This window comes from Manis javanica, chromosome 3 (genome assembly GCF_040802235.1).
Source record: "Manis javanica isolate MJ-LG chromosome 3, MJ_LKY, whole genome shotgun sequence".
NCBI lineage: Eukaryota > Metazoa > Chordata > Mammalia > Pholidota > Manidae > Manis > Manis javanica.
Genome location: NC_133158.1, coordinates 111,717,180 through 111,737,887, shown reverse-complemented (window position 1 = coordinate 111,737,887; position 20,708 = coordinate 111,717,180). Strand labels below are relative to the sequence as shown.

At 37.3% G+C, this 20,708-nt stretch overlaps 1 protein-coding gene across 1 annotated transcript; it reads right to left on the bottom strand.

Annotated features, from left to right (window-relative positions):
- Positions 1-8,069: 8,069 nt before the first annotated feature.
- HEMK2 (HemK methyltransferase 2, ETF1 glutamine and histone H4 lysine) lies at positions 8,070-20,350 on the bottom strand. Its single transcript, XM_036998014.2, has 6 exons — positions 20,136-20,350; positions 18,112-18,198; positions 17,277-17,367; positions 13,799-13,882; positions 10,269-10,410; positions 8,070-9,227 (listed from the first exon to the last, which is right to left on the bottom strand). Exons 1-6 carry the CDS (start codon positions 20,267-20,269, stop codon positions 9,121-9,123), a joined length of 645 nt encoding a protein of 214 aa, XP_036853909.1. The 5' UTR covers positions 20,270-20,350; the 3' UTR covers positions 8,070-9,120.
- Positions 20,351-20,708: the final 358 nt, after the last annotated feature.

The following is a 20,708-nucleotide window of genomic DNA, read 5'->3' as shown; positions in this document are numbered from 1 at the left end:
TATGTAATGTTCTTCTTTGTCTCGTTACTTCATTTTGAGTCAATTCTGTCTGATATAAGTACTGCTACTCTTGCTTTTTTCTCCCTGTTATTTCCTTGCTGGGCTGAAATGGACATGAGGAAGCTGGGAGGGTCTCCCTCTGCCTTCCCAGCTGCAAGGTCTGACAACACTGCCAGGCTAAGAGGGCTGTCTGCTGGAAGACTTGGGACCCAGCAGCTGGAGTTGCTGTGAGTGGGGCCACTGTCCACCTGGCCTGCAGCAGTGGTGGGAGCTGAAGGCTGGCAGGACCAGCATTAGCTATCTGAGAGGAAGGAGCTCCAGGGGTAGTTCCTATAGGCACCTTCCTAGATAGACCGAAAAGGAGCTGGGAAAGCTGGGAGGGCCTCCCTCTGCCTACCCAGCAGCAAAGTCTCACACTATCACCAGGCCAAGTGGGTTTTCTGCCAGCTGTGCACACTGGGAAGAGCCTTGGGGCTGTGTTGCCAGCAGGGGGGGATGCCGCATCTGAGGCTCCCAAAAATTCCCCACCATTTGAGCTGAGACGGCTGGGGAGGTATCCTCCATGTGCCCTTTCTTCTGAGAAGGGAGCTCTGTCTAACCCTCACCCCTCTGGTGCCCCTCCTGCTGCTGGGAAGTCTTTCAAACTTCAAAAAAGGAAAGCCCACTTTACTTTTATCTCAGGAGGCCTGGTGTAGTGTGCCTGTTCTCCAGAAACAACTGGAATCTCAGCCTCCTCGTGTTCTGTCTTTGTTGTCCAGCCCCACTAATCACCAGAGCACCATGTAATGTGGGCTTGTGCTCCCAAAGCAGATCTCTAAGGCCAGGTGTTCACTGATCCTGGGCTTCTACCCACTCTCCACTCCATTCCTTTTTCTCCTGCCTGCGGGCTGGGGTGGTGGGGCGTGCTTGGGTCCCACCAGACCTCAGCTTTGCCACTTTACCATTTTCTGTGAGGTCTTCTCTTCTTCCCCAGATGTAAGTAGTCAGTTCTGCAGTCTTCAGGTCATTTTCAGGTGTAGTTTTAGTTGCTATATTTTTGTGTTTTATGTGTTTTGGGGAGGAGAATTCCACCTTGCCTTCCTATTCCACCATCTTTTTCTCTGTCCCCTCTAATATTTTAGTTACAAAAAGTTTTTATTAAAATATAATTGATATATAATATTATATTGGCTTCAAATATACAACATAGTGACTCAAGTTAGATACATTATTAAATCCTCAAACCAAAAGTTATTGTCAACACAGAAAAAGGTTACAGAACTGACTATATTCCCTATGGTGTACTTTCATCCCTGTGACTATATTATGATTGAGATTCTGTGCCTCCTTATTCCCTTCACCTATTTTACTCCTACCTCACCCCCTCCCTCCAGGTAACCACCAGTCACTTCTCTATGAGTCTACTGCTGTTTTGTACACATTTTGTTTTGCTTTTAGAAAAAAGTTTTATAACCCTGGCTTAACAGTGTTATACCTTCCCTGTGACTGCCTTTTAAAATCTGTCTTTGGTGTTTTGCAATGTCATTACTGTATGTCTAGGTGTGGCTTTCCCTTTATTCTGTTTGTGCTACCAGGATCTATCTATCTTTTTAAAAAGTCAGTTCTGGAAAAATATTAGCCATTTTCTTTCCAAATATTGCTTCTCTTACATTCTTTTTGGGACTCTTTTCTTTCTATCCCCCATAATCATCATTTCCCTTCGTAGTTTCTTTTTGGGCTACATTCTGTGATTTTTATTTTAGTTCATTAATTCTTTTTTCACTGGTTTACCTAGTCTATTCTTTATTTTATTTCAGGAGTTCTATTTCTCATTGTTAAAAGTTGCCTTGAATTTGTTCTTTCCAAATAATATCATTTTGTGTTTTTGTGATTATGTTAAAACTTTTGAACATTTCCAATGGTCTATAATTTGAATATAACAATTGCACTATTTATATTCCTTAAGTGTCCAGTTCTGTTGTTTTTTTGATGCTTTCACTGATTGTAGCTTAATTTCTTGGTGATAAACGGACTATGTAATTTTAATTTTTTCCTGTTACTGTTTCTACTCCACATAGTGTAAATTAAATCTTACAACAGAGGGCAGCACATATCTGGGGTCTGATTTCTCATAAATATTACTATTTTTCTTTCTATTCAGAGTCCAAAGTTGTTTTTTTGCTGCTTCCCTTTAGCCAAATGATGTGGTTTTATAGGATTTAAAAAAAATGTTGAACAGCTTTTTAATGCCAAGGGAGCTAAATTTCCAGTCTTCCTGCAGAAGCTCAGGGCCACATTGATCACCAGGACATTTGCACCTACTTTTCACAGTAGTATTGCTTTCTCTCTTTTGCAGAATGTAGGTATTTCCCTGTCTTTGGCTATTGTATTAGTTTACAAGGGGGCTACCGTGACAGTATACCACCGACTGGGTGACTTAAACAACAGAAATTAATTCTCTCACAGCCATGGAGCTAGAAGTCCAAGATGAAAGAGTCATCAAGTTTGGTTTCTCCTGGGGCCTTTTTCCTTATCTAGCTGATGGCTGCTTCTTCTTTGTGTCTTACATGGTATTTCCTCTGTGCACAAGCAATCCTCGTCTACCTTTGTCCTAATCTCCTTTTTTTATAAAGACACCAATCAGATTAGATTAGTATGTACCCTAATGGCCTCGTTTTAACTTAATTACCTCTCTAAAGCCCCCATCTCCAAATATAGTTATATTCTGGGATACTGGGGATTAGGGTTTCAACATATGCATTTTGGGTGGTGGTGGGAAACAATTCAATCCATGACAGCTATGTATGTGAACTTTTTGGTCTGTGTAGTGTAGTATTTCTACGTTTTTAGTCTCCTATATATAAGTCTATATAGAAGACTTCTTGATAGCAAGTCCTTTATGCTAATTTTAAAGTGTTTCAATTATCTAAAAAAAATCTTCAAGACCCCATGCCCCAAAATTATGAATAAAATCCACAATAAAATGCTAAGGTTTTAAAAATCCTTTTTGTTTGTTTAATTACAGGGATACAAGAGGTTATTTATTATAAGATTTCAGATGACACTTTCTGGGAAGGAAAATCTACTTACCGCTTTAGATTTAAGTAAATGTTAATTTTGACATTTTTGCTGCTGAAAACAGCATAAGCAAATGTAAAAAAAGGCTTTTAGAGTCAGACTTGTGTCTGATTGCTGGCATAACAGCCTTACACTTTACTATTGTGCTTCACTGAATGAGTTTTATAACCTTTCTGAACATTAAAGGAGGATAATTCCACTCTTTCTGTGGATTGTCCTAAGTATTAAATGAGAATGCTCTTTAAAGCAATAGTTCTAAAATTTGGCAGGCTACCTGAAGGAATACTGGGAAGTGCATTGTGAAAATAGGGTTTTTAGATCTGTTTCAGCAGAGGATTCCATGGGTCTATGGTGGGGCTTAGGAATTTACAATCTTAAAAAACTCCTAGTGATTCTGAATGTAGCCAAATTAAATTCTAGACTCTTTTTACTCTGGTCCTACATAGTCCTGCTCATGGATTTTGATAGACATATTTTAAATGGTGTGGAATTTATGTCTCTAAATTTAGTAAAGGTGATTTGGTATTTCTTGAAAGGTGCACATGAACTTTTAAAAATGTGATCAAGAGTGGAGAGTTTACTTACACACAGCATTTCTTGATCTAAGAAAAAATGTGTAACAGTTTGCTGTATACATGAAGAAAACAGAAATATAAGATAAAGGATAAAAGGTAGGAAAAATCTGACCAGGGAGAGGAATAGAGGCAGAAGGCATTCTAGTTAACAGAAAGAAATGGAGATAATGAGTGTGAGAAACACACTCACTGGTCCAAACTCAACAAGTGAACATGGAGACAAAGAGAACAGTGGAGTGAGGCTTTAATGATGGTCTTGCAAGATTGGGTGTGTGGCGGGCAGGCACACCTGAGGCCACTGGCACCAAGTAGTTTATTCCCTAGTATGCGAATCCCTCCCCTGGTTCCTCACTGGCTGAGTACTACAGAGTTCACATTCTTTCCCAGAGGTCACGTAAGCCAATTATATCCACATTGGGCCTTCTCTTACATTTGTCTTAATTTCATTGGTAGGTTTAAAAAACTTAAAACAGGTATAGCCAGGCTCTTACCAATCCTCCCCTCCCCCTCTCTCAGCCTGAGCAGCTTCTTGGCATATTTTCCACCATGTGGCCCTTTGTTAATACCTTACTGTTAAAATGTTTAAATGTCCTGGTGGGAATAAATCACATTTAGGTTTTATGCTTTTTCTAATGGTTCCCCCTCTTCTTATTTAAGAATTTCTAATTTTATTCCCAGCAATGTATTCCAACTCACACTTGGTCCTTTTTCAAATTTCTCTTAATAGATTTTTACTCTCTTCTTCATAATCAAATTTACCTTCTAATAACAGAAGATTATTTTGGGTGTATGTCATAAGTATTTGTTTATGGCTGCCTCTATAAGCCTCGGAGTCAGGCCTCTCACACAAGGGATCATACAGCATCTTACAGCAGTTACAACTCCTGCAACCATAACAAGGGATGTTAAAACAGAGGCAACCATAACTTTCTATTTTCCAAACCATCCTTCTAACCAGTTTGTAAAAGGGTCATTGATGCCAGAGTTTGCAGCTAATTCATTAGCTAAAGTGGTGAGTCCCTATACGGCTTTAGTAATCCTATTTTCCCAGGCCATCCTGCTGGTAGAGACTGTCATCTTTTCACATGGCCTCACGAGGCTGAATAGGCAAGAATATGGGGTCTCTTTCATAAGAACATTAATTCTATTAATGAGTAAGTAATCTCGTTGATTATAGTAAATATAACTGACCCAATTTACATTTTTGTTGATGGTGGACCACCAAAATAGTGCTGATTTAAACCCTGTAACTATTTTGTTTCTAGCTTTAAATTCATTAGGGACTCTCCTAGGGACTCCTATTGAGTCAATGTATACATTCAAATCAAAGGATCCTTGTAATGATCTGCGATTTCTATGAAAAATTTATTTTTCATTGGGTGTGGAGAGAAATGCCAGGGTAAATGGAATAGTCAATTGGACTAAAGCAGAAGTCCCAGTCCAGCTGGATGGCAACGAGTTGCACAGGTTTCTCTTTCCACAGTACCACTGAACATCCACTCAGGGGATGCATAATTTTGAGAAGTTGCCCCCTTTAGAGAAATTTAGGACATGGGCACAAGTCAGTATGTTCCCCACAGTTGTGAAACCTTCCCCTTGCCTAGAGAAGCATGAGGAGTGATTCATTTTCCCTATGGAAAAAGTGGGGATTGCTCTTGGGTCTGACTTCCTTAGTGCAGGAAAGAGTAAAGCTTTTGCAAGTCTCATTTCCCCAAGCATCCTTGTCCTGGGCCAACATGCAGTTCATCCCAGTGGGGTCTGTGTCCCAGCCGAGAGGGAACGGGACCACCTGCGCCTGTGGCCTTCCAGAAGCACATGCATAACAATTACTTTTGTTCAAAGCTAGTACTGAAAATTTGACCCATTTTACCCAGGTAAAATGGTGTCTCCATAACCTGTCTCAATTTTAAGAGTCTGTTACATGACTCAACTATATACACTGTCTATTAGAAACTCAGTTCAAATATAATGATAGTCAGTCCATTAGGGCTGCTGTAACAAAATACTATAGATTGGGTGGCTTATAAACCAAAAATATTTATTTATTATACTTCTGAAGGCTGGGCAGTACAAAATCAAGAAATCACAGATGTAGTGTTTGGTGAGAGCTCACTTCCTGGTTCACAGACTGTCATCTTTTCACATGTCTTCTGAGGCTAAATGGGCAAGAATTTGGGGTATCTTTTATAAGATCATTAATCCCATTAATGAGTGAGAGCCCTTATGACCTAATCACCTTCCAAAGGCCACACCTCCAAATACCAACATATTGAGGATTAGATTGTAATACATGAATTTGAGGGGACACCAACATTGTTCATAGCAATGACCTAGGTAGGCCTGAAAGCAAAAGGATGCAAAAAGCTATACATGCAAACATTGCTCATTATCAGTGAGGGGAACATTAACAAACCCAATTTCCTTTTGTCCTAGTGGGACCTCTCTCAATGGAAACATCTTGGGATTTTCTGGTGTGCTCCCCAGAAGGAAGGGGGGAACTCTCTAAGTCCTTCTTATATTGTTCTAATTCCTTTCTAAGGTTAGAATAGGGGGTTGTAGGAGGCCGAGTAGGGGCTAAAGGCTCCTGTCTCTCAGATGAACCTGAGTCTTTTACTTGATCTTCCTGGCTTTGTTCCCCTCGAGTCCTAGCCTGAGGATTATAAGGGGGAGGGAGACAAAAAAGCGGGTCCCAATGTTAGGCAGGAAAATAGATATGATTGGGGTGGAAAGAGAAAAAGGCCAGGACAGTCCACTAAAAAGACCCATAGTTAATTAATTAAAGCTCAAAAAGACAGGAGCAACTTGGCCTGGAATGTTTGAATATTCCTCAGATGAAGGTACCTCAGCATAGCCCATGTCTTTATTTTATATATATACATTTTTAACTTAACCTATTTGCTATTTTTTTTCTCCCTCCAGCCCCAACCAAGTAGTTTGCAACCCAGGCAATCAATTCAGCATGCAGGCCCAGCCATAAACAACATAGCAAAAGGCAAGGATTCCATCCCAAAGACTGCATTTTAATACCCAGGAAGTCAAGAAGCAAGACTCTCAACTTATTCATTAGCAAACAGACAATAACTCTGCCCACTTTGGAGGAAGGGCAGACAGCCCTGATATGCTCCCAAACCAGGAAGCTGCTATCCAGGAAGGTGATCAAAGCAGTACATTTCTTGTGTTAAGCTAATTTTGCAGAATCATGCAGAGGACTGATAAGAAACTTAATGTCACATCAAAGATACTTGAGACCACCTAACAAGTCTACACCTCCAGCCCCTGGCCACACTCCTAAAGAATCCTTAAAAAGGGGAACCCCAAACCCCTGGGGCACTCCTCTCTCCAAGGCCACCTGCATCCTCAAAGTGTGCAACCTTTTAACTTCAAACTTTCTCTCTCCAACCTCCCAGGGCGCCCCTCCCTGCAGAGGTGGCCTGCACTTTCTCTCTCCCCAAGTAACTCTAAACAAAACTTTCACTCTACTGCCCCCCCCTCCGTGTCCCTGCCCCTCAACTCTCCACTTGTGGTGGGGGCAGGACTGAGGAAAACACACAAGGCTCCCCCAACACCAGGACTTGTCCTGGGAAGTCTCTTGTAGTTCCTCCTCCTTAGCTTTCCCTTCTCTGGTGTTGAGGAGAAATATGGGAAGTGCCCTTGCTAACCAAGAGTGCATAGTCCCTTTCTCAGGTGAACTGGAGGCTTTATTACTCTCATGAATAACTTAAATCTGGCAAAGCCAGTTTTCATCGATCCAACTTTAATCCAGACAAAACAGCAACATTTGATTATCTTCTGTTTGTCCTTGACCCTGGTACAGGAGGCGCCCCCCAGTACTGTAACCTTCACCAGGCTATCTGAGGGAATTTCAAGGGAGCTCATCTGGTTCCCTTTCCCTGTTTCCCTAGGCCTAGACTTTATATTTCCCATCTTTCAAGAGGTCCTTGTGTCTGAGTTCCCTGTGTACTCAACCCCCTGTAATGGAGGTTTCTCACACACACCCTGAGATTCGCTTCATCTGTCTGCGGCCATTTCCCTCGTGGGAGAACAGAACCGTGGATCGGGAGTCCACACTCGCTTCATATCTAGGACACATCTCAGTCACACACACCTGACCTTCGAAAAATGCCTAACCACCACAGCAGTACTTTTAGGCCAATTTTCCTACCTTGGCTCGTGCCCGAGGTTGCCTGGTTGCTGCAGTGCCTGCATTTTCTCCCCTGTGTTGCTCATGCTGTCTCCTCACAACAGTCTCTGGTCTTCTCTTGGCTTCCGTGCTAAGGTGATATGCCCAGAGTGGGCTGCCCAAAGCCGGGCAGGATGCATTGCCCCACTCCGCTTGAGCCCCCACCTCACAAAGGCAAGAGGATCCTGGACGAGCCCCCAAATTGTGAGAGAAACACTCACTAGTCCAAACTCAGTAAGTGGACACAGAGACAAAGAGAACAGCGGAGCAAGGCTTTAATGGTGGTCTTGCAAGATTGGGTGTCTGGTGAGCAGGCACACCTGGGGGCAGTTGGCACAAGTAATTCATTCCCTAGTATGTGAATCCCTCCCCTGGTTCCTCACTGGCTGAGTACTACAGGGTTCACATTCTTTCCCAGAGGAAAATCACGTAAGCCAATTATATCCACATTGGGCCTTCTCTTACATTTGTCTTAATTTCATTGGTAGGTTTAAAAAACTCAAAATAGGTATAGCCAGGCCCTTTACCTATCCCATCTCCCTACCCCCACTCTCAGCCTGAGCAGCTTCCTGGCATATTTCCACCATGTGGCCCTTTGTTAATACCTTACTGTTAAAATGTTTAAACGTCCTGGTGGGAATAAATCACATTTAGGTTTTATGCTTTTTCTAACATGAGCAAGAGGAAGTAAATTTAAAGAAATTTTAGATAAAAAACTTAAAAAATATATACAGTATGTTATTATTGTGTAAATGCTACCACAGGAGTGGAAGTTGCTGTTCTCTCTTGTCATTTGTCTTCTGAGATTTTATTATAACAAGGATACACTCTCTGTTGGTTTTCCCAAAATATGATAATGATATGATAGTACTGTTTTGCAGCTTGTTTTTCACTCCAGAGTACATCATGAACCCCTTCTGCTTCAGTACATACAGACCTGACTCATAATTAATGGCTAGATAAATCACCCATGTTCAGTGACATGAATATGCTGTAATTTATTTTACAGATCCATTTACTGATGTACATTAGGTAGACTTCATTGTTTTGCTATTACAGGCAATGCTGAAATGAATATTCTTTCATATGTAATAGAAACATCTTTTATATATAAAATGTAAATTATTTTATGCAAATATTTCTCAGCCTTGATTCCTGAGTAAAAGGGAATGCCCTACATTTCCAGCTTTTTCTGTATGACAAATTTCTGACAATTTTACTTGTTAACCAAGAAATGATTTTGTTTCAAGGTATGCTGATTATATTCTATCTCTATATATTCATTATAATATACACACACACTGTAAATTAGGACTTAGTGAACTTTAGGACTGACAGGATTTCTTGGCCTGCTTGCCTGGAAAGTGCAGTAGTTCCTTGTAGACCTCTTGTCATCATTGTTTTCAAAATTTCTTCTAAAATGAAAATTAAAACAAAGGTAAAATCCATTAAGTCATCTGATAAAGTATATATGATCATTTTATTAAACAGTTTTAATAAGATGATAAACAGACTAGTGTTTACAAATTCTACTCATCTAAGGAAACAATGTTTACCATGTAAATTTCTATTAAAGTGAACCTGGACTTCACAGATAAGAGTACCCTATTTTCAAGGTGTTGCTGAGTATTCTAATAAAGCTGAATGGATTGCATTGCAGGGGTAGCCTACTCTAGACTCAACAGAAACATTAATTATTCTTGTTATTACAGTAAATAATTAGCTTTTAGTTGCTCAGCTCCTTTTTCTGCCTAATACCCTTCCTTTTGGATGAAAAGTCAATAAAGGTATGGGCATACTGAACAGTGACACTGCACAGTGGTAAATGAAGGAGCTTATTTCTTTCAGGCATATGGAAAAAAGCAAACCTTCCCTTTTATAAATAAATAATACTAAAAAGGCTGAACTAAGAAAATAGAGTTACCAAAAAACACCTAGGAATCATGATGTGATTTGAGGGGGTGAGAATATAAGGTATAAGATAAAAATCAAATCTGAGGTGTACAGAAAGAAAGAAAAGATTACAGTTAACTTAGTTACAAAGTAATCTGAAAACCATGATTAAAAAATCTATGTCAAGAGAGAGCTTTCATGATAAAACTGCAGATGAACTAAGGAGCATAGAGTCAAAGGCATGAAGACCAGAACATGGAATGAAATATTGAGGATGAGATGTTAGAAGTGGAAATCATTAATAGATTTTGTGTTTGAGTCAGTTTATGAATTGGGGAAAAACTGCCCCCCCCTTGCCCAACAAATGGCAGTACTTTTTAAAATCAGGTAAATATACCTCTTGAAACCTCTTTTCTTTCAACATGAATGTTATATTTGTATTAGCTGTTGTCAGTGATTATATCTGTAACATTCCAGGTTACTTTATAAATTACAGTCGTCAACATTATTAACTTTTGATTCCTGCAAAGAAAATGGTTAGAATATAAACTGGTGTGTATTACCTGGATTATTTTCTTTAATGATAACTAAATAGAATAATCCTTTTGGTGAAAGGAGATCTGGAGCCAGAGGAAAGAATCTGTCCATGACTTCTCGACCATTTCTGCCACCAGCCCAAGCTGCCTCTATTCCGTGGCTTCCTACCTGTGACCAATTAGAAAGACTTTTCTTTTAGCTCATGTAAAGTTACATTTAGAATCACAAACCAAATCTTTTTGCCAAGTAACATTCACCAAACAAGTATATATTTTGTATTTTATTGCCATCAAGTAGGCAGTAAAGTTGCATCTGACCCCCAGAATTTCCTATTCTGTGTGACCTCATGTAAGTCTGTAATCTCTGTGATTAGTGTCCTCCCTTATCATTAAAATTAGGAAGACAATAGTTTCAACTACAAAATTAGGAAAATTAAAAATTACTTTTGTCTGTTAGGAATAAATGAGGAAATGTATTTAAAGTTTCAAAATAGTACGCTGTACATATTAATGTCTTAGTAATAGTTGTTAAAATATAGTGTTTATATTGAGAAACATAGATAATTCTTACACTTACTTAATACAGAACAATTAGGAAGAGATGTACTTTGCACAAAGTTCCAAATGGTATACTACATCGGACTCTCTTCTAGATTAAAGTATGATTGTATAGACCTTTGTTAGAAACCCATTTATATAAAGTTGCACTGAAGTATTTTTTGCTCTAACAATCTATTTTAGAGACAAAACCCATGAGAATGTATATGGAATTAAAAATCTTTAGATCCTTACTGCTGTGTATTGTTTACAAAACTAAAGAACATTTTGAAGAAATCACTCAAAAACTACTTAACTGGCTGCTCCCCGCCATCTTTCTGTCTCTCTCTCTCTCTCTCTCTCTCTCTGGGGGCAGCCACTTTCTCTTTCTAAATAAAAGCCTGTACCTTGCTCTCCTAAAAAAAAAAACAACAACTCCTCAATCCTAACAATTATTTCCTATTTCCTTCAATGGTTCTTGTCCATATTTTAATTTAAATTATTTATATACAATTATGCCTTCTGCTTTAATCCACTTAGCATGGCATAGCATGGCATATGTTTCCCATTAAAATAAATTTCTTTATACCTATAATTATATACATATATAATTTTACAAATAAGAGAAATATGTTCATACACTTGCTTTTAAACAACAGCACTTTCACCTTTTACTGTTTTGCTTGTCTCCTCTTTCACCTTATACACACACATCTTTTTGTCCATCTTTTACAAAGATAGGATTATTGTTTTACATTCTTAACTTTATCTTGCTTTTCGCACCCAACAATAGCTTTTGCAAATCTCTTCATGTGATCAGGTATAATTCTAATTTACTCTTTTAATAGTTGCATAATGTTTCATAGTGGAAAAGTATCATATCTTATTTAGCTATTGATAGGCATTCAATGTATCCATTTGCTTAAATTTTTGTATCTAATTTAAATTATTTCCATATCTATCATAAACTTCTCAATACAATTTTCCACAAAGCTAATCACATTAGGAAATCTGTCAGTTTCTCTGGTTCTTGTCAAGGCTTCCTTCCCGGAGACTTCCCTTTCTTGGCATTTCTAGAATGACCGCTTTTTCTGGGCTTCATGTCTCCCTCTTCTTTGGTTTACCACTATTTTGGCGGAGCCCATTCTCTGGATGTTTCATCAGGTAAAGTGGTCTGTGAACAGAGTATGTGGTGATGGCACTCTTTGCTAAGCCTTGTCTTGTCATTCTGTTTCAGAATGGACTAGGATCCCTGTGTGATTGACCTGGTTTATATGCCTCACCAAGGATGCTTATCTGGGTTTATCTCCTTGCACAGAAATGGCCCTCCAGGAAGATCTCCTGCACCAACATTCTTACAGTACATGCAAGGGAGGTTTCCATCTTCAAAGAGAGGGGTCACATTTAGTGGTCTGTTCTTTGCCTGCTTCCTGAGTCTTCCCCTGCTTGTTTCTGATCCTTCGCAGATCACAGGCATAAGCCAACAGTACCTCATGTTTCTACATATACTAGTAAGTATGGGCACAATTTTTTACATGCACAAACTACTATTATTTGTATGTCTCCTGGATCTATCCTCTAAATCTCTTATCTTTTACCTTCATGATTTCCTTCTTTTTCATCTTCATGTTCTATGTGCTTAAAAATTTCATTCATTTGGTTTCCAGAGCACTGATTCTGGTCTTAACTGAGGCCACATTCTCCTTTTAATTCATTGCCTGATACTTTATTTTGTGAAACACATTTTTCAACTCCAGGAAATCTTTGTTGTTGATTCTGCTCTCCAGCTAATTGTTCAGCTCATGGGAATTATGACATGAGATCTCTCTGTTAGGACTGCGGCAGAGCCCAGGTATTGCCACAATCAGTCATCTATATGCCCCAGCAGCTAGTAAGGCTCAGGAGAAGCTGAGTACATAGCTTAATAAATGGAATGAGGGAGAAAGGAAGCCCATTTGTGTTCCCATGTTCACAGAATCTCCTTTTCATTTATTAGTCTTCTCAGTAGTTTGCAGACCTGATAGACCATGATTTACCTAACTGTGTCTCTTCTGTTACATTATAGGTTCATATTTGTCATAGTAAATAAAGATGTAATAAACATTTTGTGTATTTTAATTTTCATGCTATTGTTGAATGATATTCCCATACTAGATCTTTGAGATCTAGTTTAGATGAGGTTATTGGACAAAAACATTTTATCACTCTTGATATTTATTCATATAGTGTTATCCTAAAGAGCTGATTAAGCTGCATTGCCCTCAATTGCTGTTCACCTTATAACAATGATTTCCTTTCTCATATGTCAGCAGAGCAATAACTTCTTAGTTGTGTAACTGCCACTAGCAGCAATAGCACCTATATAGATAGGCCTTTCCTATTTTGGTAAATGTTAAGAGGTATCAGCCTTGCCAGAGAATAATCATCAATGAATAAATATGTAAAATAATTCAAAGGAAAGCGAGCTTTACTCCATAATTAAATTTTGTATCTGCCTTGACCATTTTTTCTCTCTCTACATTGGGAAATGGTTAACATGGTTTACCTCTTCATTACTGAGATTTTCAAAATCACTTTTTTTCAATATTATTTCTTTTCTATACCTGAAATGACAACTGGTCCCCTACCCCCACTTCCTGGTAATACCTGTGAAAGGAAGTAACCCGAGACTTTCACAAAGAATTCCTATGTGAATTTAAGGTTAATAAAAATACTTCGCTTTGCAAATTTGTCATTTATGATAAAGGATATACAAAGACACCCACACACATATATGAATTTAAACACCATGGCCTGATATGAATGGGATTTTTAAGTATAGATATGAGACACAGTTTGTATTTCTATTAGTTTTAGGTTTCTTTCCTAAGGCTACCAATATACCCAATTATTGACAATTATGAGTAAATTCAGAGCAGTTTGTGATAATTAGCAGCTGACTGATATCATATGATATTCATTTGATTTTAGGAAGAAAATAGCTGAAAATATTAGTAATTAAATTTTGTTATAAGTCTTACCTCTTCAGGTGGAGTCACGACATAGGGGGGATTAAATACCAGAAGATCAACTTTTTCCTTCAATCTTGGTAGTAAGCCTTTGACCTAAATGTTCAACAGTAGTCAGAATTTTAAGCAGATTCAGAATTAAATAAATAGATTAATAAATAAATCTTTATAAATACCCTCCCATGTTTTTAGAAAAAACTATGTTACAGGGCCAAAATCAGACAGAAATGGAGATATTTTTACTTTTTCATTCAGATTAAGATTATATGCATTTACCTAAACAATAAGGAATTAAACTATCAGAATGAACATAAAATGTTCAAGAAAAACTGCTTTTCAACAGCTCATTTATTTACACTCTGGGTTCATTTTTAGAAATTAAGATAAGAAAGAGGCAAGGCCTCGTATGTTTTCCATAGATTTGTACACAGCTATAAAGCTACAGCTGCTAATTTTAACATTTATTTTCTATAACCAAGGGAAATGTTTTATGAGATGACAGAAAACATTAGCACATATATTTTTTCTTTTTCCTTTAATTACTCATAAATGTATTGACTGAAGCATTTAGACGCCAAAGAAAGAAAGAACTGAAAATAGTGGGAAGAGACGCTGAAAGTATCAATTGTTTGGCATTTTATGAATCTCTAAACTGGGTACAATTTTCTATGGAAGAAGAAAAATGTCTGTTTAAAGAAAGTGCAGAGGGCAAAATGTCATTTAAAGTATTCCTCTGATAGCTATTTGAAAAATCATGCCTGATTATGTTGTCCTATACCTTCACAGGCACAGTAAAGTCGAAACATCATGTCTGGATGTATACTTACCCCTAAAGATATTTCCTTCAGTTATCACTTTGTAGTGAGTTTAACCTATGAATTCTGAGCCTGTTTCTTATGATGGAATAACTGAAGTATCTCAAGGTAGAATCCAAAGTGGTGGTTATTTTACTAACATTCTTATAATTTTCCCCATATATGTACAGGTATCTATCATTATTTACTGGGTATCTTTCTTTAAATGGACCTTTTTTTTGTTAAGTAAATTTGCTGTGAAGAGGGCTTAGATTACTACTGTAAATGGAAATCAGTATTACTCTCTGGAAACAGAAATGACTACAAGAATAAATGGCAATATAAGTAAAACAATGTTTTTGTCACAATTTGTGTTGTCAGTCTAAGAGTGACGCAAGCCTGCTCTCTCTTTGGTAAAGGGGCATTTAAGTAGTTTAAGGGGCATTTAAGTGTGTAAGTAGTGTTAAATAACATCAAACTGAGACCTTCTCCTAGATGTAAATCAGAATGGCTGAAAGAGAATTAAAGAAGAAACAGCCTTTATATTGTATGATTCAAAGTTATTTAGTACTCAGTCATAACATCAAAGTATTGGGCAGTGTCACTGGGCTTCTTATATATATGGTGAAACACTGCCTTAGAATTTCCATTTTATCCAGGTTTCCAAAATCAATCCCAGTCTTATCATCTTACTAGCCTATTAATTATGCAATTCAAAAGGAACCCATGAACAGTACTTTTGAAGAGATGTTACAGAAGTTAACTTTTCTTTCTCTACTCATTTAAAAAGGGAAAAGATAACCATTTTGAGAGAAGAAATTCAGGTGTACCCTGCCTGCAAGGAAGATGACCAGTTTAATCTGCTGTTCCTTCTAGTAATATTAGAGTGAGGAAATACATTTGAAACAACCAAAAACTTTATTTTTAATTCCATAAAGAAATTAAGTTTCTCAAATTGTAAAAAGAAATCCAAAATATAATTTTCCAGAAATGTTGTTAAGTATGGAAACTAGAATGAATTTCCTTTATAACTGTTTACGATGGCCCCGAAGTACTATATACTAATAATTATTGCAGTACTGAATTTTAAATAAAGAAAAAAATGGAAAACTATGGAGTTAAAAAGTAAATGGATTTAAATATGAAAGTCACTACAGACTGGATAAAACGGCTAATTATAGGCATCCCTCACTTATCTATATTCAGCTTTTAGACAGTCTCAGAGAACTAGAATATAACCAAGAATTGGGAAGTAAGCAAAAAGGCCTCTAATAAGTTTTAAATGCATACAGCAAAATGCACTTTATTAATATGAGAGGCTACCACCAATCATGTTCTAAGACAGCAGTGAAACTTCTAGGTTTGGATTCAGAAGTTCTGGGCTTAAATTCTGGATGTATCACTTTACTGGTTATATGACTTTAAAAAACACACCTCACTCAGTTTCTACCTCTCAGTTGAAAAAGAAAAAAGATATTCTGACTTTTTTGTATATCTAAAGTTTTACTATTCTATCAAAATCATGCATTTAATACTAATTATGGGCACACTAAATAAGTTAAAAAATGTGAAGAGCAAAATCACCACACTGATCTTACATAAATCATTTGAATACATTTTTTGATAATAGTTTTTACTAGCAGTAACAACTTTCAGTAATATGTAAATAGTTTCTTACATCTTCGGCTTAATTCCTGCTAAGTGGCAAAATCATTTGTGAATTTAAAAACTAAAAGCTTGTGAATTTAAAAAAGAAAAGCTAAAAATTCTTACCAGTGGAAGAATAAAACAGGTCAAGCAGCACAGAAAGTATTTTATATTCCTTATGCCCACCTGGTAACTACTATTATGATTTTTGTTTAGAAAAAGGCATTTCACATTTATAACTAAACAAAACCCCAAATTGTCCAAGTCTTATTAATATAATCTAAAACAGTTAAAAAACTGCAACTGAAAAATGTGTAACTTTAAATAAAATGATGTCCTGTCATTGCCATTTGTTGGTTTTACTTGCCCCAGGACCCATTCCCTTCTTTTTTCTGATTACATATCCTTGACCTTCATTGGGGAAGATATACCTCCTCTCATTCTCAATCCAAGTGGCTTGGGTAGCATTTATCCCAACCAAGCTGTTGGGGTGGGATTATGACTCAGGGCTAAACCAATCATCCTTGGATACAGTGAGAGATTAAGAAATAGGTACATCACCCAAGTTGATCCAAATGATACTCATTCTGGGGCTTTTGCTAGAGTAATTGAATAGAGTTTCTTTCCATGGTGGTGGTGAGGGATTTGCTGACAAATAAGACACAGACATGAAAGCAAATTATTACTATGAAGAGAAAGACTGCCTAAAAATAGAGCCACTAGTGAAAAGTTCAAAGGTAAGAAAAAATGCCTGTAATATCATTTGGGTTCCTGGAACCAGCTATGCCTGCAGCCACGTTTTCTTTTATTTAAGCCAGTTTGATTTAGATTCTTTGTCACTTCTGATGAAAAGATGCCTGATCTGTATAAACCAGTAGAAATATCCTTTGAAATGTGAACAAGATGGATGACATACATCAGTTAAGAATTTACTTTGTAGATTATAGGGTATACTGTTTAGTGGGTTAAAAGTTAATCATTCAAGTTTTTTTTGACCTAAGTCATCTTGATCTTAACTTACTTGAAAAGGACAGGAATTAACTGCTCACCAAGTCTGTGATTATTGGCTGGATGTGGACTTTGTTACAGCGTGCCGTTTCCAGAGTACAAGCTGCTGCCTCAGGGTTGATATCAGTGCACCTATAAACAGAGAAGAAAGGAAACTACAGATATCCTATGCCCACAAGACAAATTTGTTACTTGTTTAAATTCAAGGACTTTGCATATAAAGTAGATTAAGAAAAAAATTAGAATGCTTTCATTATGGTGAAAAAAAAAATGAACAAAGATTTGTTATATTTATGAAGAGATTGTTATTTTCACGTAATGTCCAAGAATAGAAGAATACAAATACATGCACACATCTGAGGGAATTTATGAAATTAAGAGCCCAATGAAGGAATACTATGCAGTCACCAAAAAATGAGATTTAAAAGGAATGTTTGAAGGCAAATGATCATGATACACTGTTAAGTGAAAAACACAGGAAATGAAAAACTGAAGGAAATACACATGGACCACATACGGTAAAAAGTACAGTGATTTTAATTTTCTTTATACTTTCTATATTCTCAAATTTTCTATGAAGAAATTTTGTAAATTTCAATTTTTCTGATAATCAGATTATTTACCTAAAAAAATCCAAATTTAGAGATGACCTAAAATTATTACATTGCTTCTATAATTATGTAATACAGTTTAAGTTTTGAGCATGTAATTATAATTGTTAGAGAAACATGATTCCCAATCTGAGACCTTCCTATATATAAATAGACACTATCAGATAGATATTATTAACTTATAAAAATTATTTCATTCAAGCAGTCATACCCCAGTGAATCTCTTATTGGAAGGTGTGAATGAATTTGATAAACTTATACTTACATGTACAAAGCTTGAGGACCTATCAAAGAAGCTAGGAATGTGGATACAACTCCAGACCCTGATCCTACTTCAAGGCATATTTCTACTCTAAAGCAAAAAAAAAATAAAATAAATATTAGCACAGTGAACATAAAATACACCAGGGAACAACTCTCATGCTTTTAATGTATATTTCTCCAGCATCATCACTCACCTGCAAATATACAGAAATACAAGAGAAATTTACAAACAAGCTAATTTCTGATGACTATTTTGAGCTCCTTTAATATTGCATAACTCAAAACTTAAAATTTTGAGTGTGTAGTTTGAGTCCATAAAATAGATGGCTTTCAATTAATTTGTACAAAATATTACATAAAAACAATGGGATCATGTTGAGGGTTAGAAAAATGAAAGACATCAAGCCTTCCCACAAGGAACTCCCAGTTAATAGTTTTTTGTAAAATGATAGGGATAATATTATTACCATATTTATGAAAGATGTTTATCATGTACATAACATTCATAAATCCATTAGTATATCCTGGGGGAAAAAAGTTTCCCCTTTCTACTAATAATGTATTTTGGGCAGCAAAGAAATTCCAGATTTGTACAGCTATATACTGAATTGGGAAAATTGATCACAGTATCGTATCTGATCTCAGAATATCAATAATACTCTTAAGAATGCTATTGAATATAATAAATCCATTGTTCTTTCAATTAATTCCCTCCATATTTTGATATATATGCATCAAAAGCACCAATTATCCCCATTGCAGAAATAGGTCTGATGGGATTTTGGGGTCTCTTTGGCACGTAACTGTCCCAACAACTACCCAACACCAACAAAGTCTAGGGATTTCTAACTTTTGGATCAGTCCACACATCTCACAAGCCTTTATTAAGCTGTAGGAAGGAGTCTGTTGAATCTTACCAGACAGCTTTTATTTGAAAATAATTATCATGGTCTCATAAATAATTAGAATTCCAAGACCATAAGTAATCCAACTTTGTAACAAAATCAGCTCCGTTTACAGCATACTTTTCAACGCAATTTGTGCTTGTAAACCTTTCTGGGATATCTTGAGACTAAAAGACAAGTTAAAACAGTGCTGTTCCATTCTATATTCCAGTAAATTCAAAAGTTCCATTGTTTACAGTGAAAACCAGTGCAATAAGTGTTGGGGCTTTTTACACATGGAAAGATCTAATCAAGTTTAAAAGGGATAAATAAACGCAGTAAGATCTGTGAAGCTGACGGCTGTTCAACCTGAGAAAATCAATTTGGTCTTGATATTTAAATAAATCTAATCACCCAAATTCCTTCCATTAAAAATAAAATTACAATGTAGGTATTCATGCTTTTAACATTATTAAAATTTATAGCATTTGGAGATCAATTTTAATATTTATAAAGTGCTAGCGAAAATTCTATAGGTTGGTTACTGCATGTAACTAGATTTTTAACAATTAAATGAAACTTTCAGTTCTAGCCACATTTAAAGTAGCCCCATGTGGCAAACGGCTGTTGCTGCAGAGCTGAGCATGCTTTTCGGTGTGTTTAAAAATACCTCCCCACTCTAGTACCTCACAACCTCATTTAGTTTTTGTGCCCGTCCGTTGTTAGAGGGTGCTTTTATGTACTAACTTAAATAATGCCACGCCGCTTTTAATATTTAGTAAACATTTTAATGTTAACAAGCAGTAATGTTTTTTGGATATTTTGGTTTTGAATGTTACAATACTGCTTCATTTAGGCGCCTGTATATGTCAGTGTAACAGTTAAAGGAAAAGACACTCTGGCGTAAAAAGGAGGTTCGCAGCTCCTGGGACCAAAACACTGTGGCAAAAGCAGACAGACCCCTGGCACAGTCGTGTGCGGGAAAACCGTCAGCATCGGCGTTCTGGAGTCAGTCTCCGCCGAGTGGGCTGACACCGCCTCCTCTCAGGACGGGCGGCGACAGCCCTTTCTTCGGTTCGCCGCCGCCGCCTCTCCAGGACGCCCGAGCCCTTCCCCGCAGGACCCCTGGCCCTCCTCGCACCCGGTGAGCTCGGCCGCCGCCGCCTCGAGCGCGTCCAGCAGTAGGAACGTATCCTCCGCGGGCTCGTACACACCGCTGAAGGAGCCACGGCCCACATGCCCGTGCAGCGGCGTGGGAAAGCTTGGCGCCGCCATCTTCTTCCTTTCCGCCCTTGCGCAGGCGCCCTAAGCGCGCAAGCGCAATTGCTCGGGCGCAGGTCGGGCCTGGGATGCTGGGTGCCAGATCGGGAAGTGTCCTTAAGACCTGTTGTTTCCAAGATTGCCAGTAGATGCTTCTGGGATTTCTAAATGAACAATTATATAATATGCAATTACTGAATTTGCTTTTTCTTTTTAAAATATTTAGTTTTATGGATTAGTAACCGATGGAGCGCATTCCCAATTGTTTTTGACCAAGGGGAGTGTTTCTTCTCACTTAGGCGTTCTTTCCATTCCTAGTTTGGAAAGAATTGAAAAAAATACGTAATGGTTACTGAAATTTACTTTTTTTTAAAATGCCAACTGAACTTTAAGCTTAATACTATAAAATTACGATTTTCTTTTTCTCATTTAAATTTTACTGTAGTATTGTACG

Coding starts and splice junctions, on each gene's coding strand:
- HEMK2 (XM_036998014.2), bottom strand. CDS start 20,269: ATGGCGGCGCCAAGCTTTCCCACGCCGCTGCACGGGCATGTGGGCCGT. Junction 17,368..18,111: donor GGTCCTCAAGCTTTGTACAT/GTAAGTATAAGT, acceptor CTCTGTTTATAG/GTGCACTGATATCAACCCTG. Junction 13,883..17,276: donor AGCCAATAATCACAGACTTG/GTGAGCAGTTAA, acceptor TTGAACATTTAG/GTCAAAGGCTTACTACCAAG.